Consider the following 26,685-nt stretch of genomic DNA (forward strand, 5'->3'; position numbering starts at 1 on the left):
AAACCACCAACACAAGGAAAACCTAATTAATTGAATTCAACAAATTATGCCAAAGACATTGTTAAGAAAAGCATTGCTGTTGTCTAATCTGCTTCTCTCTGGCCCTTTTGTCCTGCAGGTCTGGCCAAGTTATACATGGATAAATAAAATAAGCCACCTCTCGCACAAACCCATATAAACTATAAGTAAAATTGCTGTCAGTAGCGGTCAGTGAAAAATTAGTTTCTAACTGAAAGTCATCCTCAAACATAGCGTAGCAAAACCCGCACTTCGGCTCATCTGGAGGTCCCCTGGGTTCCCAAACACACCGAGGCTGGGCTATGGTGGGTGGGGGGAAAGCACCATCGTTACTTTTAACCGTTAAAGGCTCCAGTTCTTTAAGGCAGCCTTAACTTCCAGAGGCTCTACTGAGGAACACACTTAGAATGTCAAAGGACAATTCCACAACCTATCGTTGATGTTCAAGTTTAGTTTTTAACCATATGAGGGAATTGCTCCTCTGAAAACAAACTCACCAGTGGAGTCACAGGTCTGTACGCTGAGCTTTCCTTCATTTCGCTCACCTTTATTTCTTTATTGCTCTCATTTTATTATTTAAAAGTACTGAGAGGTTAGAAAAGAGTCAGATCAAGTCAATGTGTCGGGCTAATGTTTAACCTTAAATTAAAACCTCACAGATAAAAAGGGAGTGTACTACAGATTTCACAGCTAAGTCCGCTGTTCCAGCCTGCCTGACAGAAGCATCAGTAGCACTAGGGTCTAAGTGCATTCAGCACCTTCCTAACTCATCCTTAGCTATTTTTTTTCCCTCCTTAAAAGTGAACTGGATAAAAAAAAAAAAGTCTCCTAGCAGAATAGTCTTTCTGTTTATTATTTGTCATTGATGAGTTGCAGATAAGCTTCAACTTTGCTGTCAACTGAATTAATCTGTTCAGAGCAACAGCTATAGAAAACCAGAATCCTCCATCAGTGAATTGTCCAACTGGTGCTATGTCAAACTTTGTAGCTCCAGAAGTCAAAAAATTTGTGGCTTGGGACTATGTCGTTTTTGCAGCACTATTTTTAGTATGTGCTAGCATTGGAGTCTTTTTTGCAGTTAAAGAGAGGAAAAAGAAAACTTCAAAGGAATTTTTGGTGGGCGGTAAGCAGATGACATGTGGACCAATAGCTTTCTCTCTCACATCAAGTTTCATGTCAGCAGTCACCGTTCTGGGGACACCCTCCGAAGTTTATCGCTATGGAGCATCCTTCGTTCTGTTCTTTCTTTCATATGCACTTGTCATCATTTTTACCGCTGAACTTTTTCTACCTGTATTTTACAGATCTGGCATCACAAGCACTTATGAGGTAAGTAAAAATAATTTAAAAAGGCACTATTCTAACATAAAAGTCAGTACGATGTATATAGATATTTCTAGAGAAAAATCTGACAAGACTTTCTGCAGTGTTTTACAGAACAAGTGTATTGATACATTAATTTTTAGTAGCTGCTTGCATTAATTCAAACTATTTATTTATATTGCATAAGTTGAAAGCACAAATTAAGGGTCAGAGCTCCCGTTATGCATATATAGCAAAGACAGGATAAGAGTTTACACACCAGCACCAAATTAAGTTACAGCTGGAAAATTTTTAAAGTGTATCCAAATGCTTTTGATCTTATAAGTAACTATTCCGCTCTGGTTTAGACAGCAGGTATTAAAGATGGACTTTAAGAACAAAATTCAATACTGTCCAATTCAAACTTGGTCTAGATCTGGCAATTTGGTCCAATTTACTATAAAAGTGGACTATTTGATATCTAAAAAGCTGAGGTGGGAGGAAGGGATAAAGAGGAAGAAGATGGCAGGTCTCTTTCAAAAAAAAAGTCAGGGCTGGAGAATGAATTCGGGGATTCTCTAGGAAATGAAATGAACGATCTCGGAATTTTCTAGAGTTTTTGCCTGGCATTCCTCCTGTAACACACTATTCTCTTCATATGACAGTTCAGCAGTAAAAAGAAAAAAAAAAATAGTAGTCCTTGTGATGTTAATGCTAGGAGCACAGCGTGCAGCCCTTGTCATCTGCACACCCACAGGACAGATTTTGAGCATTTGGGAATAGCCCAATAGTCACTTTAATCAACTGCCGCAAGTTCGGTTGCTCCTGTTTGTGGGCAGTTTCAGCTAAGCAAGAATTGGATGAAGAAAGCCGGGTTAGTTCGCAAGGAGCTTCCTGGTAACGGAAAGGCCGCTCACGTTCTCTAAGCCCAAACCCAAGGAGGGGCGCTGGTCAAACAGCTCTGCCTGGGTATTTGGAAATATTTCAGTTACAGGTTGGAAAAAAGTAAAATTGATCATCTATTCCCACTGCCACAAGTAACTGCATTTTCTAGCTGGTTTTGATGCAAGATCAGAGAACGAATTACTTTTCTCATCTGAACCATCAAAGGTGTCACTGTAGCCAGAGAGTCCCTTTGAGCATGCTGGAAAGATGACTCTGCTGGCTTAATGAATTATTTCTAGAAACAAGCCAAGTTACATAAAATAGCTATTTATTTGTATGGCAGACTGTGAGGCTTATTATGCACGAGACACAGGAAAGATAAACACGAACAAAATTAACAAGAAGGAAAAGAGAGAAGACTTGAACAGCCTGTGCCTGGTGTCTGCTGGGGAGCGCTCAGGACCACGGCCCAAGGAGAGACCCAGCCCACCCAAAGCTGCGTGGGAGGCTGCCACAGGGTTAGCAACCCAGACTTAATTTTTTTGGGTAACTCTACAAAAAGACTCCAGGTGGTCACTCAGGCTTAAAATCTGGGCTTTTGGGGCTACAGATCTACTCACCTCCGCGGTTGTGTGGTAATAGGGAATGACTCTCTACATCCACCTGGAAGTCCATAAGAACCCCACTTGCCTCTCCCTGTTGATGATGTGCAGACTTGGCTTTAGACTGAGGCAGAGCACATGAGAAAGCCAGCTTACCTCAGGCTCTGTGAAAGCCTCTATGCTGATGCTTCTCCATCTGCTCCACCACCGCTTTTGTCACTACAGGAGTCAAACTATGCTATTTCTCCTAGAGATGACCTCAAGTTTCCTCTTCGTATAATTGGAATATGCTTTCATTTGAAGTTGAAGTTTCTTTTCCTTGTAGCCCCTGGGCTCTTTCAGTTATTCCCAATACAAAGCAGATTTTGAACACTGCAACCCAGCATATAACCTCAAGTGCATGCTACTGATGAGAAGATTTCTTAAATGTAATTATCTCTACGTGTAGCAACTATAATGCTCTCCTGTTCATTATTTATAGCAGCAGTGCCAGTTGCCAGTAATTTTACTTGCATAGTAAGCTGTTACTCACAGCAAACAGAAGGTTAATAGCTGTGTCACAGATGCTACGTGTCCGATTTACTGAGATTCCTCTTTTTCCTAGTATTTGGAGTTAAGATTTAATAAGATTGTCCGTCTTGCTGCAACATTGATCTACATCCTGCAGACGGTAAGACGACATTGACTCTTTGTTTATGCTAATTTCACTCGACATTTATTTTGACGGACTAGTCTCAGACTGTGCTCTTTTTACAATGAGATGTTTTAGTAAGTACTCTTTTATCCTTAATGTTTTCATTCATCATGTAAGGCTGTGAATGTTAAAAAGAAAGAATTATTACTTTCCTAACTTTCTAGCTTTCTCCTGTTTAGGAATAAAAATGCCATTTTTGTTGTCTGACACTTGGATGTTGTGCTGAACTCCCTCAGCTTCTCAAGATCTTGGTCTCATTATGTTCCCCTGAAGTCTCTCTCTTTCCAAACGAGTGGGTTCTGTCTTTCTTGAGAAGCTAGACGAGCTGTACCGGGTACATTTAGTTCACCAGTCACCCATTTAGAACACCAGGGTGAGGCTATCCCATTGCAAAGCAGCTGCACGTGGCAAGGGCTGCTCCCAGCGCCTGGTCCCAGGGACTAAGCCCAACAGCCCACAGGGCAGGAATCGCTGCCTAGTGTGTGCAGACTCCATATTTGTACACTGCTCTGCATTACCATAAAACACTGACTAGCCACTCCACACCCCTGCGTGTGTAGATAAAATAAACAACACTCCTGGCTCTTGGATGGAGAGGCTGAGCAAAGACTAGCTTTACTTACCCCGCAAAACACCAGTTTACTACTACTACTTAACTTTACCTACTTAATTTACATCCCCCCCACCCCAAACCCCAACACTTAGGGAGCCACCCAAGGCACTATCGTAGATGTCAAATAACTTTTTTGCCCTTTGATTTAAAGCCTCACCAAGTTTCTCAAAAGATTACATTAGTTATGTATATGATGGAAAGTTGTGGGACATTGGCAGACATTTCTTTCTACATTAATTCCATTTTATTAATTCCAAACCCTTTAGCAATAGATTTGAATGCTTATTGACTTCTGGGCTTTGTTTCTCCCTCAGTTTTGTCAGAACATACACGTGAAGGGCACTGAATCAGCTCCTTTGAAAGGGATTGAATGGAACAAGCGAAGTTTAATCTCCAAGATCAATCCAAGTTATCTCTGCATCACTGTTCACATTTTCCTGAGAGCTCCTCTTTCCATTTGAGTAGGATTTTTTTGTCATCTAGTCATCTCAGCAATGGGTGAAATAATACCAAGACAGATAATGGTCCTTCCATCAGAAACTAATTAAATCAAAGATTTTTTTGTTAAGGCTGAAACAGAAAGCCATATACAATACAAGCTGATCTAAAGAAAACTCTAGATCTGGTATTTTGCTCTGAGCCCCGCTCTAAGTAGAAGCCTTGTCACTGACCATTCACATACACGTTTTTTTTTCATGAACTTTTTCTCCTTCAGATCCTTTACACAGGAATAGTGGTTTATGCTCCATCCCTGGCACTCAACCAAGGTGAGTTCCCGTGCCGCGCTACATGGCTACACCAAATAACCGCACCACAAGACAATCAGAATAACTGAAGTGAGAAAAATAGATAAAGTCATCTAAAAAAAAAAAAATCCTCAAAAGTTCTGTAAGAAGGTTTTTGCCTGCACCTTGTAGCTCTGTGTTTCTGACTCCCCAAATCTCTCTCTCTCACACCAGTACATTAGCAGGAGGCCCTGCGTTTGCTGCTCTGCTCTCCTCTGCACTCAGTAACCACCCGAAGAGGTTATTAACAAACAATTTCTCAACATCCTGACAAAGTTCACAGTACAAGCTGCCGATCCAAGACCATATTCTGTACTTTGATTCCCCCCTTCCCTGCCTCCCGTGTTCAGGTTCCCATGGGCATAACTCCATTCCCTGTAGCTGGAGCTGAATGCTGTGCTGCTGTCCGCACGCTTCTTCAATTAATCTTTGCAAACCAGGCACGCAGCATCCATCACGACAGATGGGATTAGTAATTTTACTGCCATAGGGCATAAGGAATCACCATGGCCCACCTCCTGATTTCACCAAAATCGATTGGGAAGAGATTGGGAGGCTCCCTTCATTGTTCGTCATCTGACTTGCATGCAGTTTGTCCATTCCCACCTCCCACACGGTGCCGAGCTTCCTTACTGAATTTTATGTGACAGTTCATGTTCGTTATTAGGCCATACTAACTTTGCTAATAAGAGATCCTTTACAAATAGGTTTGCCCTCACAAACTATGCCTGGTGGGAGAGACTTCAATATAAGCCAAACCAAAATTTGTACATCTTGTATAAAGTAACTTTATGAAGTAAAATGAACACACAAAATTGGTTTAAAGCAGCACATTTTAGTGTTAAAACTGTTCCTAGTTGCAGGGAATGGAATTTAGTTTGGGGTTGGGTTTTTTCCTTAGGAATCTTTGGAAATCTCTGAAGAACTTGATTTCTCAAAAGAAAATTCTGGACTAAGAACAGAAGGAAAGCATTGCTTATAAAGCTGTGTCCCATAGGAATGATGTTTTTGCTTTGGGCAATTCTTCCTCTTATGTATTACTTTTGCACACTTGAAAGTTAGTTAAATCCAATTTGCAAGAAAACAACAATGCAAAACAGTATCCAGTAGTGAAAACCTGAACAACCCAGCAAAGTTCCTAATAGGCACAAAAGATTAAAATTAATAGTTACTCCCACCCTTCTAAGGCTAAAGGATCATAGCTTTTCTGTTACCATCCAGATGACCTACTCCCATTTCGCTAACCATTTGGTTTTCTTTGGTTTCACAGTCACTGGATTTGATCTCTGGGGCTCTGTAGTTGCAACAGGAATTGTCTGCACTTTCTATTGCACTCTGGTACGTAACAGGCATAACCGAACAGCTGGAACACAGATTGCTACTTCAACCACCCTTTATACGTGACAGGCTATCGCAGAAGAGCGGCTTCTAAATACAGGCCAAGTGACTGAAGTTTAAAGTAGGAGAACATGGAGCTAAATTTCTTTCAGACTCTGTGGTATAAATAAGTTTATTTGGAGAAAAAAATATTTCCTCTCAAATCCTCTGTTTTATGTCTCAAGGTTTAAACCAGACAGCTTGAGGCAGAGTCCAGATAAGGAGGTGATAACCTTCCACTGCCATACTAAATCTTTTGAGAAGATGATTCTTCTTATCTTTTACAAGTTATAGACTGAAAAACATTGTAATGAAAAACGTGCCTCTGGTGTCACCCCAGATCAAGAACAGAGTGATAAAACCTAGGAAGGACGATCAACAGGTCATAGAGAGCTTTGCTTCTGAGAGGAAGCAACACGAGACTCCGGATTACAAAAAAGATAAACATTGCAGTGGAAGTGGCAGAGCCCTGGGGCTCAAGACACAACCTAATTTCTGTTCTCATTACCACTAATGAATTTTTTCAATATTTCAGTCCACTCTTGTTGAAAACACTTATGTTTCTCTAGGATAGCTTTGATCAAATATGAAAGTAGCTGTGAAAGAAAGCTGAACTGCAAATTTTCTGGAGCTATTTTTCTGTGTTAGGCTAATTGCGGACCACTGGGCTCTGAGAATTGTACAGAGTGCTATGGGAAGTACAAACATCGGCCAGCTTGTATTCCCTAAGCTTTTGTTCCACACCATGATATATTCTTCAAATGCATATAAAGGAGGCAGAAAAAAAAGCATTTAACTGGAGGTCAAATATTCTCATATGACTGTGGACAAACCATTCAGGCCCTGTGTCATTTTCTGACCTGCAAAAATACAACCTTTATGGGAGAATACAAAGTTTAAGAAGAGTCCTGATTTGCTAGTTGCTATACGTACAGCTCATGAGCTCCTGAAATAAGGGGTCTTTCTACCTTTTGCTGCACTTGAACAACAGGAAATAAGATGAGAGCATCAGTTTCTGTTTGTTTTAGGGAGGACTAAAAGCTGTCGTCTGGACAGATGCATTTCAACTGACTGTCATGGTGGCTGGCTTCGTGACGGTTTTGATTCGAGGAACTACTCTGAACGGTGGATCGACCAAGGTCTGGGAAGATGCCTACGAAGGATCACGACTAAACATCTTTGAGTAAGAAACAAATGGTGCAAAACTTCTCTTTTTGTATATTTAGTGTTTAGAAGCCCTACCCTCACTAAGCCAAAACCACTCAGACTTGTTATTATACTACCAGTGAACAACCTTGGTGACTCAGAGAAGTCTATTCCCTGGTTCCTCAGTTCTTGGGAACGCAGCTGACCTCCCCAGGAGAGCTTAACTCCTCATTCTGTTACCCTCTGAAGAAATGAAAACCCTGACTGCTGAACTCAAAGGGAGCTTTGCCATTTTGCTTTCTGTAGCTACAAACGCAGCCCAATTATTCCTTCCAATTTCATTTATCTTTAATTTTCTATGCATAAAACTGGCACTTCGTTTTAAGTACACTCACCACAGCAGCTAGCAATGGTGCACCAGTGCACTGGGATAGTAAACTGACCTTCCTTTGGCTGTTTGTGGCATTGACTGAAACGTTCATTGATCAAGGCAAGTCACTGACAGAATCTAACAGCAAGGTCAAATGTTATCTGCTATACCTATCAAGATTAATAGAATTGCAAAGATGACAGATGCAAGACAGAAAGATGTACTTGTACTGGTTAGAATTACTGAGTAATGATATTTCGTTGTTAAAAAAAGATAATACTGCAGCTGAGGCAATTTCTTGTAAAGGAAATAACACATCATGATGATATAACTAAGAGTTTGGAGGATTTTGAGAGCTTACTAAGTGGCTTTGTTCCTTGCAGAGGGTGGGTCCCAGGCAGGACGGCTTGCAGGTCTGTTGCTGCAATATGACACAGATCTGAAATCAGAGCATAATAAGCCTCATAAATGTAATTTATCTCAATTAATTGGTCCTCCGACTGAGTCTGCATGATATATGGTCATCCTGACTTGATAGTAAGGCGTTCCAATATAAAAGTAAAAAAACTTCCAAGCCTAAACACATTAGATATTGTCTGTGCTGGACAACAGTATTACCAATGCAGTACTTCTGATTCAGAGGGTAGGATGTACCAGATAGTTCTGAAAAATCACCTACCTTTTGCTAAATAAGTGTGTGTTTAAATAAGTGAACTGAATTGCTTCTTTCTCTCTTCTAGCTTTGATGCAGATCCTTTGAGACGACATACCTTTTGGACAATTGTTATTGGGGGAACATTTACATGGCTAGGGCTCTATGGAGTTAATCAGTCCACAATACAGAGATGCATTTCTTGCAAATCAGAAAAGCACGCTAAACTGTAAGTTACCTGTCATTAACCTATTCTAGCAATCAAAAATACTGATGTGGAATTATACTAGCAGTTTGTCAGTTATGTTAAATAAATATTGGGATCCCGTTGGGTGGTAGTAAGCTAATTTTGCGCTGACAGTCTTACTTCCTCTGGCCCTAAATGACATAAACAAATCAAGAAACAAAAATGGGTAGCTATCTAACTCGTATTAATTTGGGATCAGGCTGCCAAATTAATCCTCAGAAGCAGAGTATGGAAAAGATACCCACACAGAAGTTGTGCTATCTACAGCTTTATTGGAAAAATGTATTTATTGGAATTGTGTTTGTGTTGTATTTTCTTAAAAGTGGTTATTGATTTAATAGGGCACTATAGTACAAGGCATGATCTAAATAAAATGAGATAAGTTATTAAAATTCTAAAATATAAGAATAATTAGAATCAATGGCAAAGCAGCAAGTGAAACTTCACAGTATAGACATATATGTCTCCAGTCTGCTACCTTCCTCAAGTTCAGCATTAGTATGTGCGTCGCTAGACACATGTTTTACTAAACAACCAGATTTTTTTCATACGCCTAGTGCTAATTGCTTGCCCACTTGGCTAAAGCATAAAGCTGGTAATTTTTTCCTTCTGCAAACAGTTAGCTTTTTTGCTAGCTGCAATCATGCTCATTTTTCTTAAGGTCATGATGGATTATATGAATTTACTCTGTTGAAATTCAGTCTCTGAAAATGATTGGAAGTCACAACAGTGAGAACATCACTAGTAACAAGTCCTGAAAGACCTTTGGGTCCCAGCAGCACAGCTCTGAACTGGCCCTAGCAAGAGACCTTGTGTGAGGTGACGTCCAAACACGGTGTAGGCTCTATAAATTCTGGCAGCTCTCGGGAACTACAGGATTACTGAACCGCAGCCACACAACCTCACCCACATCCATTTCATGAACTAGTGAAAAAAACTCAAGTTTGTTACTTTGCAACGGCGGCATTGCAACCATCACAGAATCCATGCAAAATAATACCCTGCGTGGCTTAAAGGGAGAACAGCAACAACTCCCGACAGACAACAATCTGCTCTTACAGGGGACAGGAGGGACAGACCCAGCACTCGGTGCAGCCTGTTCTGCCTACACGTTACTGGTCTTAGATCAGTATCTTCCAGCTGTACAGGTACCTAGAACCTTGCCCTGGAGCATAAAGAAGCTGTATTTTTTCATGCTTTTTAAAATTAGTATTACACCCAATTTCTTATCCTGGTGATGCCTTTAAGAGATTATATAGCTAGCTTTGATTAGGGTGTCTCTCTAAAAAGTTAGAAATAACCAACTTGTAACAGCTTTTCTATATTTATCTTGTATTAAATAGAGTTTCTCTCCTTTGTTCTAGGGCACTTTACCTGAATTTATTGGGACTTTGGACAGTCCTGGTGTGCGCAGTATTTTGTGGTTTGGTGATGTACTCTCATTACAAGAGTTGTGACCCTTGGACTGCTGATTTTATTTCAGCGCCTGACCAGGTACAGATACCCATTATCACAATTAGGAGCTGCTTTGGGCCCAGACACAGCACCTATAGAGACAGCTTAAGTTTTGTGGGATGCTTTATGTCCTTTCAGCCCTCAGGCACTAAGATGGTTGCCGAATCAGGGCTAGAACATATCTATTCTGGCACTCCTGCAGTATTAATCTGATTGACCACTTCTGCCAAACAACATCCCCTTCGCTCAAAATCTGACACCCCTTGTTAGTTGGAACAAAACCAGAATTTAGCAACATGCTCAAATGCAGCTAATTCTCTTCCATTACCCAGGAAATTCTTAACTAATTGCTTGTGTTGCTCTTGTGCTCCTTCTACCCCAGCTCATGCCGTATTTTGTTATGGACATTTTTTCCTCGATGCCAGGAGTCCCGGGACTGTTTGTTGCCTGTGCATTCAGTGGAACACTAAGGTCTGTGAATATGAAATGCATTTTAGCTGCGTACCACTGATTTCCTGAGGACCCAGAACGAGGTCAAAACATGAAACCCTAAGAAAAGCTCAGCTGTTTCTGTTAACACGTTCTAGGAAGAAGCAGTAGTGCTTTCTTGAGCTACATTAAATTTATGCCAAAGTCTAGCTCCACTTCTCCACTATCTTTTTATTTCAAATACATTTTAGAATAACATTATCAACACAGTCAAAAGGGTATAAAAACTGAGGAAACACCAGTTCTATTTGTAAAAGAGCTCGGCTTCCTGAAATACCTTTGGAGCTGCACATGGTGACATTACCTTTACTCAACTCGACTCCCACAATATCATAGTTAGGGATAGAGAGCTTTTCAGCAAGTCTCTCTGCGCGTGAAACAGACTAGGAAAAGAAATATCTGCATAGAGAAGTTTTAGAAACTGTGTGTTCTTCGGGGTGTGCTGCACGTTACTGTAGTTTTTACCCTCTACATGCCAAACATCAATACTTCATAGGACATTAGAAAGAGAGAAGATTCAAGTTCACAGTGATGTTATTCAAATGCCATAGAGTTAATCTCCAACAGGCTGTTTCTAAATACTCTTATCTGTAGAAAAAGCAAGAGCACTAACAAAACAGGGGAAAAAAGAAAAAAAACCCCAACCCCATACCAAAAAAAACCCCTTCATAAAAGGCACTGGCTGCTCCTGGCAGGAGACTAAGAGAACACAGTTAAGGACACATAGTACCAAATACTGTGCTGTAGGTATTGACACTGCCATACTGTCACAACAAATTCACAGAGATCGTATTCACCAAATATGGGTTAACTCACCTAGCTAAAGGAGTCAGACTATTCCTAGTCTGTATTTTTCAGTTATGAGAGAAAAGAGAACAGGCATTTTGTGGAGGAACAGGGTATCACTAGTGGTCACTGCACATCCTTTGACTTGTAAGGGAGTAATATCTTTATTCTGGGAGTAATATCTTTATTCTGGAACATGCCTATATTTTGAAGGTCTTTGCAGCTTGGTAAACTGAAGGGTCAATTAGGATAAGTTTCTGTCTTGTTCCGTGCCAGCATGAAGCAGGGCCTCTAGCAATCGCAGAAGGGACAGAAACCTCACCAGCATCAGCAGCGTACGTGAAAAATACTCTTCAAGAACTGTACATTTTATAGCATTAATGCTGAACAAGAGGCAGCATTTCTCCATAAATACAACTTATTTCAGTTTATATTGCTTCCTATTTACTTAACATTCTTCCCCACTTCTACAGCACGGTAGCTGCCAGCATCAACGCTTTAGCAACTGTTACCTTTGAAGACTTAGTCAAGAAAGGTTTCCCAAACCTCTCCGAGAAGATGAGCACATGGATCAGCAAAAGCTTGTGTAGGTACCCTAGATGGGATCCATTTGTTTAATGGCAAAGGTGTCCATCCCGCCAGTTGCTATTACTGCAGGAGAAAAAAAGGCAGGATTTTATATACTCAGAGCCTTGCGAGTCTCGGACTCTCAGTTGACTCCGAGAGCAGTTCTGTGAGTAGTGAAGAGCACTGTCTAAGACACTACTTCAGAAACACACTTGTGCTTCAGAAACCTCCACAGGAGCATAACCCTTTATAAACTCTCAGAATCAACGTCGGCATGATGGTTCAGTAAAATTAAGCATGTGCACTGCATGTGCACTATATGGTGCACTACACAAAATCCTTTGGAAAGTTTTGCCTACTGAAAATACTGGGGAATCCTCTGGGATCTTCTTTACAATACAGAAAGAATATCAATGTAGTTATTACCACATTAATCTATAGTTGTATTACTAAATATTACTGTTGTATAGTAGCACAATAAGACATTTCTATTCAAACTTAAGAGTGTCACATAAGCAGGCTGCTCAGTTTTTCAGAGAAAAATAAAAAAGTAAAAAAGACACATGAAAAACAGACCGCCAAAATATCAAGTGTCCAAAGTGCTTTGAATTTTTAAGATACTTTTTACAAGTATTGCAGTAATATCATAACCCTTTTATAAGTATTGTAATAATATCATAACCATTTGCTGATGTTGGCAAAGATCGCAGAAGAGCTAAACCAATACTTTCTCCGTCTCTGTAACTGTCTCTAACCTTCTCTGTTCCTGCTTTTCCACTTACTACTCAATTTTTGCACTCAGGACCTAGAAAGATCATTTTTACCTCTGAAACCAAGGTGTGCTAGCACAGAAGATGAGACTTGGTTAGCTTTCCTCAAGACTACTACATACAGAGTTTTGCCTACCACGAAGTTAAAACTGGTGTCGAAGGAAGAAAGCCCTGTGGTTTACCATTGCTCAATTAATATATTAGATTATTTTAAAAGCATTATTTAAAGGCAACAGAAATGGAAACATTTCTACATGAGGCATAACTTCTAAAATTAGAAGTTGCTAATTTCTGCTTCATAAGAAAAACCAACCAACCAAAAACCCAACAAGACCACGCAAGACGCTGCGGGGTGCCTAATGGTCCGCTTTAAACATCAAAGCCCAAAGTGCAAATTCCTCCATGCTGCCCGGTCACTTCAGACCCTAGATGAATTAGAAATTGTCCACGCTATTAGCAAGCACTGACAACCTCGCTGCCTGATCTTTTCCAGGTATATTATATGGCGTCCTGTGCACTTCAATGGCTGCAGCGGCATCGCTGCTGGGAGGAGTTGTGCAGGTACCTTGTGCTTCAGAATGCAGCGAACTGAACATGAATGAACAGAAATGCAATGAACCGAATAATGCTGACATCCCTGGGGACTGCTAGATTACCTGAACAATATCTGTGGACACCCTGCTGAGGGGAATAACTAGGGAAAAAGAAAAAATCATAAATCCCTCAACTCCTTCACTATTTACTCATTGCTGGGAAATAATACTGAATGTGATTCTTTCTTTAATTGTGTACTGACATCACTGTTGGTCCCTTCTCCCCCACCATTTCCCACTGAAAATTACAGACCGAAACCAGAGCTGCGCACGCTCCCTCCAGCTGCTGCACTAAGCTCCTGTATCTTCTCTGCATCCACAGGCTTCCCTCTCCATCCACGGGATGTGTGGGGGGCCCATGCTGGGATTGTTTACCCTGGGAATTGTGTTTCCTTGTGCTAACTGGAAGGTAAGAAGAAAAATCCTTATCTAAAAGAAAAATCTCTTGGTGGTGTTTGGTTAAAACTCCATCTTGAAAACTGTTTGGGTTTTTTAGATTTAGTCTCTGGGCTGCTTTTCAGATTTAGAGCCTGAGGAGTCCAAGATCTGTTTAGAGGTCCCTTTTCACTGTCTGAATTTATCCTGTTTGAATTTGACCCTACCAACTGTGAAATAACTGGTGATTAGATCCACATGAGGTTTTTTTGGTTTTTTTTTAAATTATTTTTATTTCTGAGTTTCTTCTCTTTCATTAAAAAGAAAAAAAATATTCAATACTCGCCCCAGCCTATATTCACCTTGGGACGCACAGAATGATTTTGATCGCTCCGCCTTTGCTAACTCAGGCAAAACACAATATGAGCTCATTTCATATTGCCCCATGAGCGATCCCACCACCTTTACCCAGAAGTAAAACTAAGCTCTGTATTGCAGTTTTGATCATCACAGTTTTGCTTCAACTCTTATTACTAGAGGGCAACAAATCACCATGTTTTATACCTTGGTCGAGAGAGAACAAAATTGATTTACACTGACAGAGACTGTAACCAGTCATCACCTACTCCTGCCTAATTCATGTTCGCAGAGAAGCACTTCTCATGCATCACTTTTAACAGTATCTTTCTATACCTGCCAAGGGTGCTATCGGAGGCCTCTTAGCTGGGATCACCTTAGCTTTTTGGGCTGGTACTGGCTCTTTCATTTACCCTGCACCACCGGCAAAGTCCATTCCTCTGCAACTGTTGACTCTCAACTGCACGCTGGCTAACAGCACCGAGGCGCTGACGACAGCGGCTCCCACGGCGGCTCCAGACAGGTATTTTCCCTATCGTTACCACTTAAGCCTGCGTTTTGGCACAGCGTGCAGCCCGAGCCTGCAGCGTGTGTCTGGGGTGCAGCCGGTAACCGCCGAGCGGGCTGGGAGCACGGACCACTGCCGGATCATGCACTGACTGCAGCGCGAGCTGTGTTTTGCTGGCACAGTCAAGAGACAATGTAAACGTACCCATTGGTCATCACTAGCTGCTTCTTTCCCTTTTGTCACCTCTTCACAGGCCTTTGCTGGCAGATACCTGGTACTCCCTGTCCTACCTGTACTTCAGTGCCATCGGCTGTCTAGGCTGTGCCATCACAGGGCTGTTGATAAGCTTTGTAACAGGTTGGTGTTCAATATATCTATATATATATAACTGCTTTAGCACAAGAATCTAACTCAGCTGTTAAAAGAGCTTTCAAAAAGTCCAGCAAGCGGCTCATGAGACACAGACTCAGGAGAGGGCAGCGGGCTCTGATTCCGCTCCCCCCCACCTCATGCTCCGAGGCTCCCAAGGCTCACACCTAGCTTTCCATAGACTTCGGTATCATTATTTTCCCCTTTCAGGACCTAGTAAAGGAGAAGATATTCCACCGGTGTTAATTAAGCCAGTCTGCAACCTGTTTTGCTTTTGGTCCGAAAGACTCAAAGCTTTCCTCTGGTGCGGCGTGCAGCACGACAGCCAGCAGGTGAGTACCTGAACCCATCGGCTCAGCCCCGCCGTGGCCCGGGAGCGGTGGGCGCACGTGCACATACGTAAGCGAGGGCACGTGCCACGCGGAGAGCAGACTAGCTTCCAGCAATGGCTTTTTAAAGTTATGCAAGGGGTGCTGCGTAGGCACCGCAGACTGGAAATGAGATCAGCCCAACTCTCCTGCTCAGCGTTAGTCAGTAATAAGTCACCTATTTTCCCTGTTTACGCAGCACATGGGGACTCAGGGTCTCGGGAGACAAACAGCCCTCGGGACGGCCAGCAGCCTTTGAAACGGGGGCTGACCTCCCTCTCCCTGCCCTTCCCGCTCCGGCAGCCAAGCGGGGACAAAACCGCACTTTACACCCCAGAGAGGAGTTCACCGAGCTACTACCTCCTCCCACCGAGCACAGAGAGAAAGACTTTAGCACTCACACGTCCACGAAGCTCTCCTGCTGCTGCCATCCCCTCCTTCAGACCCTCCAGGGCAGCACTGCCGGCCCATCAGGCAGAGCTGCAACCACCAGCACCTGGGCTGCTCCTGCCCACCACCTCCTCCACAGAAACAGGACCAGCTTTTCCCCAGGTGTCTCAGGGCTTCGTAGCTCGTTAACAAGCCATAAAGAATGAGCACCTCATTTTCTTGCACTGTTGTAACAGTTTGCAGAGAAAAAACATTGCTCCATCTTAGCAGAATCTGCTAGGTTTATAAAAGAGACATAAAGCAATACGTATGTTTTCAGCTCCTTCAGAGTACTCTACAGGTACCTTTAAATCTTGAAAGTAATCTTTCAGCCACAAGGCTCACAGTATTCGGCGGTACCGTAGAAGCTGTCCTTCCACCCAGCTTGCATTAAATCTGACATTAAAGTTAACGATCTAATTTGGAGAGCAGCTTTGGCTCTAGATTTGCTTCAGCTATTTCACTTGGCTTTCAGGTGCTCAACACAGACTTCATCTAGAACTTGTCTGAGGGAAAAAAAAATCTCAATAAAAGCAGTAAAAAAAAAAAATCACATATGCATTTATCCCCTTGTATTTGCTTAAAATATAGAATGACAACATTAATCAAGTAGTTGCAGTGTGAAACCACTGAGGCAAGCCTAGGCCAGGCAGAAAACCCAATCCACTAAAATGTAGATAAATTTAGTTTTTAATTTGCATACTTAAGTGATTTGCAATGCACTGAGGGCACATTTCAAGGCTTTTACATGAACAGAGGAGTTTGAGAAGTTGCTTTTGTCAAAGACTTTCCATGGGGGAATGAGAAAATCAGTGGCTGTGTATGGAGGGGACGCACACTAAACTGTGCCTGTTTGTGGGTCTGAGAGTCATTTCATGTAGCGAAGTAACTCCTCGGGTTTATAAGAAAGGATATCAAAATTTCAAAATGCAACAAGATACCCTTTAAGCAAAGGAAAAAAAGCAGTGAATACAGGCTTCAAACTACTAGGCTATTTTCTTTCTTTTTTCAGGTGGACTTGGAAAAAAATCTGCCTAAAGTTATTGCAAATAAAACTGGAACAGATGACACCTTCAAGAATAGTATCAACAAAGAAAACAAACGCCAGTTCCCTGGTTACAATCCCGAGGAAAATTCCTATACTAATATAAGCAGAGAATCTCGCCTCTAGAAGCTGAGGGACAAGAGACATTTAATCAAACTTTATTTCTCCAGCTTCAGAAATGAAGAGCTCTTTTTATCATATTTACCAGCTTGTAGATGACCAAGAGGGAACAATTGCTCTCTATAGCAATAAAGGCCAGATTTTTATTTATGAATTTCATGACAGACCTGGGAAATCATCGGACAAGGGGGTTTTGGAAGCACTGCTATTTCAGAAAAAATGTTTCATGAATCTTGTTGTGGAAGCTCCTGCCTGGAAGTAGCCGCAACACGTCTCTATCCCATACTCTGTTCAGTAACTAGTCATTGAAGGGAAATGTACAAAGGTGAACTTGAGATAAAGCAAGACTTTGGAGAAGTTTCTGAGGTCTCTCACTAAGGCGAGACTGTGAACCGCCCTCTGATGGAGGGAGCCCCGGGGGAGAGGAGGGAGGTCAGGCTAAGCTAGTCTCTGCCTATTCTTAGGTAACGCAAAAAGCCTCCTCACAGGAACATTGTATAGACCAGACTGGTCTTTTAGCAACTGAGTTAATCGTGTTTGCTTCCTCTGTGGAACTAAGATTTCTTTATAATGTCTTATCGTAAAAGCTATAGGAGACAGTAACAAATTTTGCTTTGAATTCAGGACAGTTCTTCATCCATGTTAGTCTTGGAAAGACATCCTTTCAGCTCAAAAAGATCCACCTACTACCTTTATGCAATAAAGAAAATAAAACGACATTTGATGATGATGCCTCCTAATTGATAATCCATGCTGAATTTTGGAAAAAGGCATGTGATTAGACAAAATAATCTGTCCGGTAAAATGTCTTGGAAGAAGGTACCTAGTCCACTAAGTGCTCTGTTTCAGTGAAACACATTTCCTCTAAAATTTGCCCGACGTAAATCAAACTAAATAGACCACCTCTCACCTTGGTAAACTTCTGGATGTAGTTTTTTGGATTAATGTATTTATTTTTCAACAAAAGTCACAACTGAACGAAACCTACTGAATGAAAATATCAAAGATGACTTGGACAGTTATGGACCCAGCCGATATTTACCTCATATTGCTCCGAAGAACTCAGCTGTTGCTTTTGCTTTATCAGGACCATCTTTATGATGTAGATCTAGGTCAACCCGGTCCTTGAAGTTACTTCCCCTGTCTGTGTTCATGCCCTACCTCTGGGAACGGCCCCAGGATATTCAGTCAGAGAACAGAAATAGCAGTCTGTAAATGACACTGCCTTGCTTGCACAGGACAGTTTGTCAACAAACTGAGACGTAAATCAATATTTCTGTTAATCCCTTTTATGCCACTTTTATAATCTCATAAAAACTTACAACTGAGTCTGGCTGGCAGCCTGTTGTCTCACATGGCATGCTTTCTGGTCATGCTTCCATTCTTGATATGGATACCAAGGCAGAGACGGAAACTCAGTAAATAATACTATTGTATCATTTATATCTCATGGCCACACACATTATCGCTTACGTTATATTGAGAGTCTAACTATCATGCTTAAGGATGTAAATAATTCCATAGTGCAAGTGGTTCGAAACACCAATGTGAAGCTACATAGTTAGATATTGGATGAAAAAAACCTCTCTACTGTAGTTGGAGGATATCTGATTCAGAGACATCTGTGAAAATGACCAAGTCTGCTCTGAATATTTCTTGAGATGCTTACTCAATGCTATTCATTGCAGCATTCTTATGCTCCGCATGCTGGAAGATGCGTAGTTTGCATTTTTCAGTATTTTTTCACAAGTTTAGCAACACCTTTACATTGGATTCACTACAGACTTAGTATCTTTCCAAGTCCTTTGCCACAAAAGAGAATCTTAATTTGTCCATTCAATGTCAAAAAAAGTGAGTTAGGATGGCTAGAATTGCATTCTCTCAAAATGTCTTTGAAGAAATATCTTGAAGAATTTCTTTTTAACTTCATATTTCTGGATTAGTTTTGTTTCAACTAAAGCTGCTCATCGAGCCCAAGTGTCTTCAGTATTTGTAAAGGAGCCAGGCATTCCACAAGGTTTTACTAAGTCCAACATGTGGACGTACGTACGACAGCTAAAATTGTTAATCAGTAGTTCATTATTTAGTCTTCTGCCAAGATTTTAAGGATGTGGCCTAGCAAACCTGGAATTCAGAAAAATTACCATTCTGATTAAATACTGAAGTCAGTGTAGTTTACAGTTATCATCTTATCTTCTTGTTTGCTTTACATCCTGAGCCATTGATCCTTCCAGAGGAGAGCTAGCCTGTGCACTTGAGTTGAAAAAATGAGATTAAGAAACTAAGAACATATAAGTTCTAAAACAAGAGCTTAAATTTAAGAAATTGTTAGTCAACCGTGAAAGCAGACCATAAATGATTGAAAATTTGAAAAGTGAGTCTATATGTGCGCCTTGACACCACAGTAAGTTGAGTATTTAATTGTCAAAAGTTAAACGAGTGCCCGAGCCAAGTTTAACCCTTAAGTTACTTCCTTACAATACTATGGTTTGAAGGCAGATGAGTACTCACTTTTCAAGTGTACGATTTTTTTTCTTTTTAAATTAACTTTGAATATTTGGAATAATGAAGCTCAAAGTCTCTTTCAAAGATATCCAAGTTTATTACTGAAAAAATGCAATATTCAAATGTGTATGATACAGTAAGTAGTTGCATTTGTACATGTAAACCTTGATAAAGTAAACAGCATCTCAAAGACAAATTTATGCCAAAAGTGTCTTACAATAGTTAATCAGATCAACAACTTTTTCCTCAGTGAATTTTTTTAGTTCTGGGGTACATATCGGCTTGTAAAAGTAATCTAAAAACACAAAAGAAACCTAAAGCTGACAGGCCAGAGGGACTTCTAGCTTGTAGTGCACAAAAGTCAATTTCTCTGAAACGCTCTGTGGTACTGTAATCTATATTTTAAATATTACTTACAAAGTGTGAATTTATGAATAGAAAAAATAGTTGAAATTTTATTCTCATTCCTTACTTAGAAACCAAGTTGTATTTAAATATTACATAAATTTCAAGTATATACACATTTTAAGAAATCTCTTACGATCATGATATTGCAAGTTAGCCAGGACTATCAGAGTAAAAAATGACTGAACTATGTTATTCAGTTAGATTTTACATGAGATTATTTCAAAGAACTGAAATTTCAGTGATACTACTCTAGGTAAAAATTAGAGCCAACAGTTTGGAAGATTTTTCAATACAAAACTGAGTCATCTAAATAGAACACAAAACAAAAAGGTGATCTTAATTTTTTTTTCAATATTAACAGAAAAATCCTTGTGTTCTCAGTGTTTAGAATCTCATTAGCTTTAGACTGCATTGAGTTTAATCCTAATTTCTCACCCAGTAGCATCCTAACAATAACTCATGGCAATAAGAATGCAAACTACAGAGAACATATAACATTATCGAGGTTATGGCAAAAAGTTAGAACGAGCCAACAGAACTAACACAAGGTAGTTTCCAGTGCAGTGAGGAGGGAATACACCATTAACATTTCAAGACTAAATCCCAGTCCTGGATTAAAAAAAGTTCCTGTATAACATGGAATAGCAACGTGATTTCTCTACAGTTCCTTGTTGTGCCATTAGAACTTTGTGCTGCTGTGGTAACATTGTGCTGTCATGACTATGCCAAAATCATGCCAATACCGATTTCTGGTAAACGGGGTTGCAATGTCAGTACTAGAGAAAAATTGTCAGTATGAGTCTATTCATATAAATTTAAAAATGCTAGGATTGTGTACGGTATTTAGGACACCTGTGTGCGTGTTGGGAGGGACATAAGGAGTGCAAAATGTAGCGCTTGGGAAAGTGGCTGAAGGGACAGATCCAGAAGCGGATGGCCTAACGGCACACGTAGGTGCACCCCGTGCTTCCTCGCACTGCTCCACCCAATGCATACCAACTTGTAAAAAGCACCAGACAAACTAGTATTTGTGCACTTTCTGCTTTGGCTTTTCAGTTAGGGACATGCAAAAAGAGCCTGCAAAAAATTCTGCAGTTACAGAATTGCCCTGGAAATTGGACTGTCAGCAAGAAGGCATCATTTAATAGAACACTGAGGGATAAGTAAAGAACGGGCCAGAGGAGAAAAGGAAGAGGATCAGGAGGGCTGTCACCGTGCTCCAGCTTCAACCCCTTGTTTTGCAGAACCTGTCGGGGTTCTGGAGAAAAACTTGCTGAAGTGAAGAGGAGCCCTTTGCTTCCTCTGCTCATCCCCAGCCTCAACATGACGGCTTGTTGCATTTTACCCCAGCAGAACACGGGCTTTGTGAGCATGAGGTTGACTACAAAAAGACTTAGGGATCTTTTAAAGCTGCTAAATTTTCCACAACAGGAATTTAGGTTTGCAAGTCACTTGAACACTTTCAAAAAGTGTCACTGCATGCATTTTAGTCAGAGAAAGAATGCATTGGAACTAACAAAAGAACAAATCTGTCTAAATGTGGAATTCTGTTTGAATTCTAGTGTCAGCCTTAACACCAAATAAACATTATTATGAAAGGCTCGCGGTATATGTTTCAACCTTTACCCCCAAATAAGCAGCATTAGTAGTTTATGAGGATTACAAAAAATAAAATGCTTCTGGAAGTACTACTGCATTGTAAGTGATCGTTGATACCACTATTTTTATCTCTGTCCCTTTTCTCCTATGTAACACTTAATAGAAAATGTGATTGCTTGATTTTCCTTTAATTTTATTGCCTTCAAATTTAGCTGTTTGTATAAAATGAGTTTTATTGATATGGCCATTGCCCAGTGTACGTAAAAAAATCTAGTTTATAACAGTTTTAATGAAAATTTGTGACATTGTAAGTTAACTATGTAAGAACCATTTATTTTCATTTTATGGATCGTTTTCAGTTAATCAAAATGATATAATGCTTCTAAATATGTATATACTAATTTGTCCCTGAACGAACTGTGATGTAATGCGAAAGATTAAAAAAATCCCATGATGCCACACAGGCCTTCGCAGGTAATGCCCCTGGATCCCACGGCTCCAGAAATTCTCTCTGGCAGCACTCTCATTTGGAGTCTGCAGTGGAAGAAGCCACAGCAAGGAAACTGCAGATGTGCGCTACTTACATTAGACTGATCATCTTAGTGGCACGTTAAGAATAAAATATCACCAAAGTTCTTGCCTTTCCCCATATTAACACTCACCCTAAAGCTGTGTTTCCCAAGATATTTTTCCTTCTGCAGAACTTTTCATGAAGGAAACCTCAGGCGATTTATGAATTTATGCATTAAGATATGTACCTGTTAACCTATTTTCACCAGGCCCTCAAGACATTTTTCTTTTGAGCTTTCAACAGGACACAATTGAGCCTAACTGATCCTCAGAACACAATTTAAGACAAGTTGCTGTTGGAAAAGGGCATAGCAACAGCTGATGTGCGTTCTGTAGTAATGAAGATATGTACTTCCAAAGAAACATCTAACAAAAAACTACTTATCATCCATCATCACTATGGATATTTTAGCCTTTTCATCATCCATATTAACTTCAATGTTCATCTAAATTTCCTCTATAAATCCTTTAAGAAAGAGGGATAGGGAAAAAAGTATTAAAAAAATAATCGCATGGTTTGCCTTGTTTCCAAATGCCCGATCACTATGCTGTCTTTCTGGTAAGGAAACTGAATCACAGCGTAACAGAGAGCCTGTGCTCAATCTTCAGACAACCCTGTTAGCACTCAGTTGTGAATACTGAGCTCTTAATGCATCCCTCTATATGGAGGTAGACTTTGAGCTGTAAGAAGGAACCTCTCATTAGGATGTCTAATGAAGCAGAACTCTTTTTTCCTTTTTCAGTCACCAGAATTCAGACCTCACACATTAGGCACAAATTTAGAATGAAAAGTCATTAGAAATGAGATGGGTATAATGTATGTGGACTTTTCGCTATTTCTGAAATGGAAATTTCTTTTGTCTGAATCAAGACACGGAATTTGGTTAGGAATAATTAAGACATTTTGGACTAATCCTTTGCATTTGAAAATATTTAGTTGCTCATGCAGTCTCTCTAAGGGCGCATGCATAGAGCAAAGTTGTCATAGATTAGATAGATCTGCAATGATCTAAAGCATTTTTGCACAAATTGAAGTTCCAAAGCTTTGTCAGATTTCACAAACGCAGCTTGCATGCAGAGTCTATTCATACTGGTCATTTGTTTGGAAAGACAATATTTAGAATATGAAAAGATCATTCACCATTCATAAAATACATTATTCCTGAGGACAGTGTGTGCCTTATACTTCAGTAAAATAACGTGCAGTCAATGCAAACAGCACACTAAACGAAGTCTAGCAAAAAGTTTTCTCAGCTTAAGCAAATGGCTAGATAGTGGCAAAACCTTTAGACATTGTTGATGTCCTCCAAAAATAAAGGAACACACACAGTGCTTCTCCAAAACTTCGTGTGCTTTTCCAGTGCGTAAAATGCACAATGTCAGATCTACATACTTGCCTTTGATATACCCCTGTACACCAGCGTTGAAAATCGTTAATAATATATATATTTAAATCTCAAATACAAAAAGGTTTTCTTTCCTATGTGTTTTTTAAGTCCAATTGGAATTTGCCTAAGTATGTATTGACACGTGCTGATATCCACAAGAGAAACAGGAAAAGTATAAAACAATCAATCGATATTTCTGATGTTTGCCTAATTTTATCCTGTGTCTTTATACCTTGGGCCAGCCAAGGCATTTTGTTTTGAGAGAAAACATTAAAAAGAGAGTTCATTTGTGACCTTCTGAAGAACGGAAGGACTATCACTATGTGGCACAGAAACAGAAGCTGTGACACATGGTTAATGCTGTCAAACAGTGCTTGATGTTCCACAGAATGAAATAGAGATACAATAAATTAAATCAAACGGTGTGATTCTATAAGCACTGAGGAGACAGCATTAATTATTTCTGATAAGGACTCCTCGAGGAACTTAATGCACAACCCAGAATATGAAGGAACAAAACAGCCTTTCCAAAATATGGGAAGCTGAGTTCCACCAGCCCTTTATGACGGAACTAATGGGTAATATATCCGATTAGACCATACCTTCCAATTTTTTTCCTCCTTTGTGCAACACTGTAAATACTCCTATAGTTGCCTTGTCTGGTCCCAGAGAGCTGGAATTAACCAAGAAATCTCATGAATATGGTGAAACGACTAAAAAGAACTTAACGTCTGATGCTAGGCCCCCTGGATACAATACGTCATACTCATCCACTTTGATGGGCTCTTGACTCTTAAAATTAATTTTCTATGGCATAATAAAATAAAATTATAGTGCTAATACATGCAAGTGAATACTGGAATCACACTTTTTCGTTCAATAGGGTATTGTAAATAGTAAAAATTCAGGTCTTTTCATATCTGTCAGCAGTGATTTTGCTGCAGCTTTATCCCTAAAAATAATGTTAAAATTTGCAGCCTTTATAGTTACTGTGCTTTGTTGACTCTCTGTTTTTTAAACTTTTCTCATCCAATATAGAGAAGCATTATTTAAAATTGTACAAGAGAAACAGAATGATTGTAATTCTGTTTCTCCACTCCCTTCCCTGCAAGTGAACCCTGCACACTTGTTTAAATTGTTTAAATTAAGTGCTTATCTTTTCCCACATTATGGAATGTTAGTAATAGACAATTTCATCACCAAAATGTGACTATAACCATAAGCAACACTGCTGTATGCTGTATGCACATAAAACCTGAAATTTGATTCTTTACATGAACACCTACCTTTTATAGAGATTTTATCCAAAAAGCCCCCCAAAACTGTAAGAAGGCATACAAATAATAATAAAAAAATCTAAAAGTAACCACTGTGTGTGTGTGCATTTATATACAATCTGTATACATATCTGCCTGTATCTAACTCCCATGCTTTGACTTACTTAGGCCAATAAAAGAAGTGCACATTACTGGAACGTTTACTATTACAATAAGAAGAGCTTTGTTATAAAGTGCTCTGCTTCTCCTTCCCTGAACAAGCAAGTCACAATGTTATACTGTATGTCTGATATATATCTGCATAAGCTTGCATACTATAAAGAGTTAATTGTATATTCAGGACGAAGTCACTGTAAGAGAATATTTCAAGTTAGCATTCTGTGAAGTCATGGAATCATTGCCCAGACAGGTCAAAGGGAACAGTAACACAGTTAGACATCTGCATGCTACATCAGAGCATGAAAATGACAGTTCTTTCATCCTGGAAGCGTGTGGAGGTGGCCTTTCTGCACACAAAAGTGGAAAGACAACTCAACAGCCGTGTCTTTTTCAAATATAGCTGCAATGTGGGCAATGCGATGTGTTCTCTTAGTGCTGCTGTTTTCTCTTTGAATTTAGAATTTTTGGTTTTCAACTAGAAGGATAAATTAATGACACTGATGTGCAAATCTTAAACTGCATAGTATATATTAAGCAGCCATAGACCCCTTTTTTAGGGTAGGACCACATCCACAATCTCAACAAGAGACTAGGACAAACCTGACAAAACAGTAAGCCTGAAAGATCATTTATATCAAGTTATGGCCACAAAGGCAACAATTGCTCTTTTCTTCAGAGGCATTACAGATGGAGCTGAGCAATCAGAAGCTGTGGAAGTAGTGGATAACATGTAAGTTGGTTTTAGTCATGCCCTTACTGTATAAGTTCACAGGTAATTTTTTATTTTCATTACGCCATTAGTGTCCTCATGGACAGCATGAAAATTCATTGCCTTTTTTTAAACCAGTGTCCAAATTTTTAATCTGTCTGCACATTCCTGAGTGCCAATTCTCCTTGGTGCTCACCACAGACCAGTTACAGGTAAGGCTTTTCACTTTCTTCATCGGAAGCATCTATTTTCCAGTTGCCACCAAAGGCCTGCAACTGTACTGCCCAGCAAGAACATATATACACTGCAAATCTCACACACTGATGCCAGACTTTGACTTCATTTTGTAACTGCACCTTCAATTTCCAAGCAGTGTTTTTGTTGCAGCATGGTAGTGACTAAGGCCATTCATGGTGATACTGTTTCCCATTCTTTTTCCTTTCTCTCTGCAAATGCTCCAGTTCAGCCTCATACATCATTTCCTGGACTAAGTATTTCTCTCTCCTCATTCTGTCACACAAGTCTTTGGGCATGTCTGGAATCAGGTAGGCAATGAAAGACTTTATTCCAAAAACAAGGTGCTGAAAAGAAGAACAAAAATAATTGCTTCAAAGATGCATAAATATTCATTTCTAGGACCACATTTCAGCGCCTAAAAGTCTGTGGCAAAACTGGAACTGAGATTCAATTCATGACTGAAAAGCAACTCCTTTGTTTTTTTAATATACACACACACACATATGGGAGTAAATGAGTGGTCTATCAGAAATGTGAAAATGCTGAAGTCTTCTGAAAAGTAAAACTAAGGGTATAGCTAGTGACCTAAAAGAAGATGTGACTGCAGGATATGCTAGTTTGAATAACAACAGCAAACACTACCTACGAGCAGTCTTTGTGAAGAGCTTGTAATCGAAGTAAGTAACTAGATTCCTGGACAGTATGAAATACGTTCTTCAAAGTTCGTAAACACATTTCTACTTTTATGTTAGGATAGAATCATGTATCATTTTCCTGACACAGATTTTAACTTGTAATAACTGCACTTAACGTACACATAAATTGCACTTCTTTTTCAATAAAACATGAAAGATTTGGTTGGGAACAAACATGATGTATAAGATGACTGTTAAAGAAATACCATTTTGGAA

General features: G+C 39.9%; 2 protein-coding genes across 2 annotated transcripts in view; one reads left to right on the plus strand and one right to left on the minus strand.

Annotated features, from left to right (window-relative positions):
* Positions 1 to 990: 990 nt before the first annotated feature.
* On the plus strand, positions 991 to 16,928 carry SLC5A12 (solute carrier family 5 (sodium/monocarboxylate cotransporter), member 12). The gene is made up of 15 exons (XM_009334584.1): positions 991 to 1,347; positions 3,412 to 3,477; positions 4,830 to 4,881; positions 6,170 to 6,237; positions 7,305 to 7,459; positions 8,533 to 8,673; positions 10,056 to 10,185; positions 10,529 to 10,617; positions 11,895 to 12,007; positions 13,252 to 13,319; positions 13,674 to 13,760; positions 14,428 to 14,606; positions 14,845 to 14,948; positions 15,171 to 15,292; positions 16,770 to 16,928. Exons 1-15 carry the CDS (start codon positions 991 to 993, stop codon positions 16,926 to 16,928), a joined length of 1,890 nt encoding a protein of 629 aa, XP_009332859.1.
* Positions 16,929 to 25,935: 9,007 nt separating this feature from the next.
* Positions 25,936 to 26,685, minus strand: part of ANO3 (anoctamin 3) — a 93,296-nt gene continuing 92,546 nt past the window's right edge. The window contains exon 25 of the mRNA XM_009334524.1: positions 25,936 to 26,118. Within this exon, the coding sequence (XP_009332799.1) occupies positions 25,936 to 26,118 (183 nt within the window). The remainder of the gene's footprint in view (positions 26,119 to 26,685) is intronic.

Source organism: Pygoscelis adeliae, unplaced genomic scaffold, assembly GCF_000699105.1.
Source record: "Pygoscelis adeliae isolate BGI_AS28 unplaced genomic scaffold, ASM69910v1 Scaffold171, whole genome shotgun sequence".
In the NCBI taxonomy this organism is placed as follows: Eukaryota; Metazoa; Chordata; class Aves; order Sphenisciformes; family Spheniscidae; genus Pygoscelis; species Pygoscelis adeliae.

Excerpts from the sequence above, each read along its gene's own strand:
- SLC5A12 (XM_009334584.1), top strand. The coding sequence starts at position 991 with ATGTCAAACTTTGTAGCTCCAGAAGTCAAAAAATTTGTGGCTTGGGAC. Across the intron at positions 4,882-6,169 it reads ATCCCTGGCACTCAACCAAG|TCACTGGATTTGATCTCTGG; the intron begins GTGAGTTCCCGT and ends TTGGTTTCACAG. Across the intron at positions 15,293-16,769 it reads TGCAGCACGACAGCCAGCAG|GTGGACTTGGAAAAAAATCT; the intron begins GTGAGTACCTGA and ends TTCTTTTTTCAG.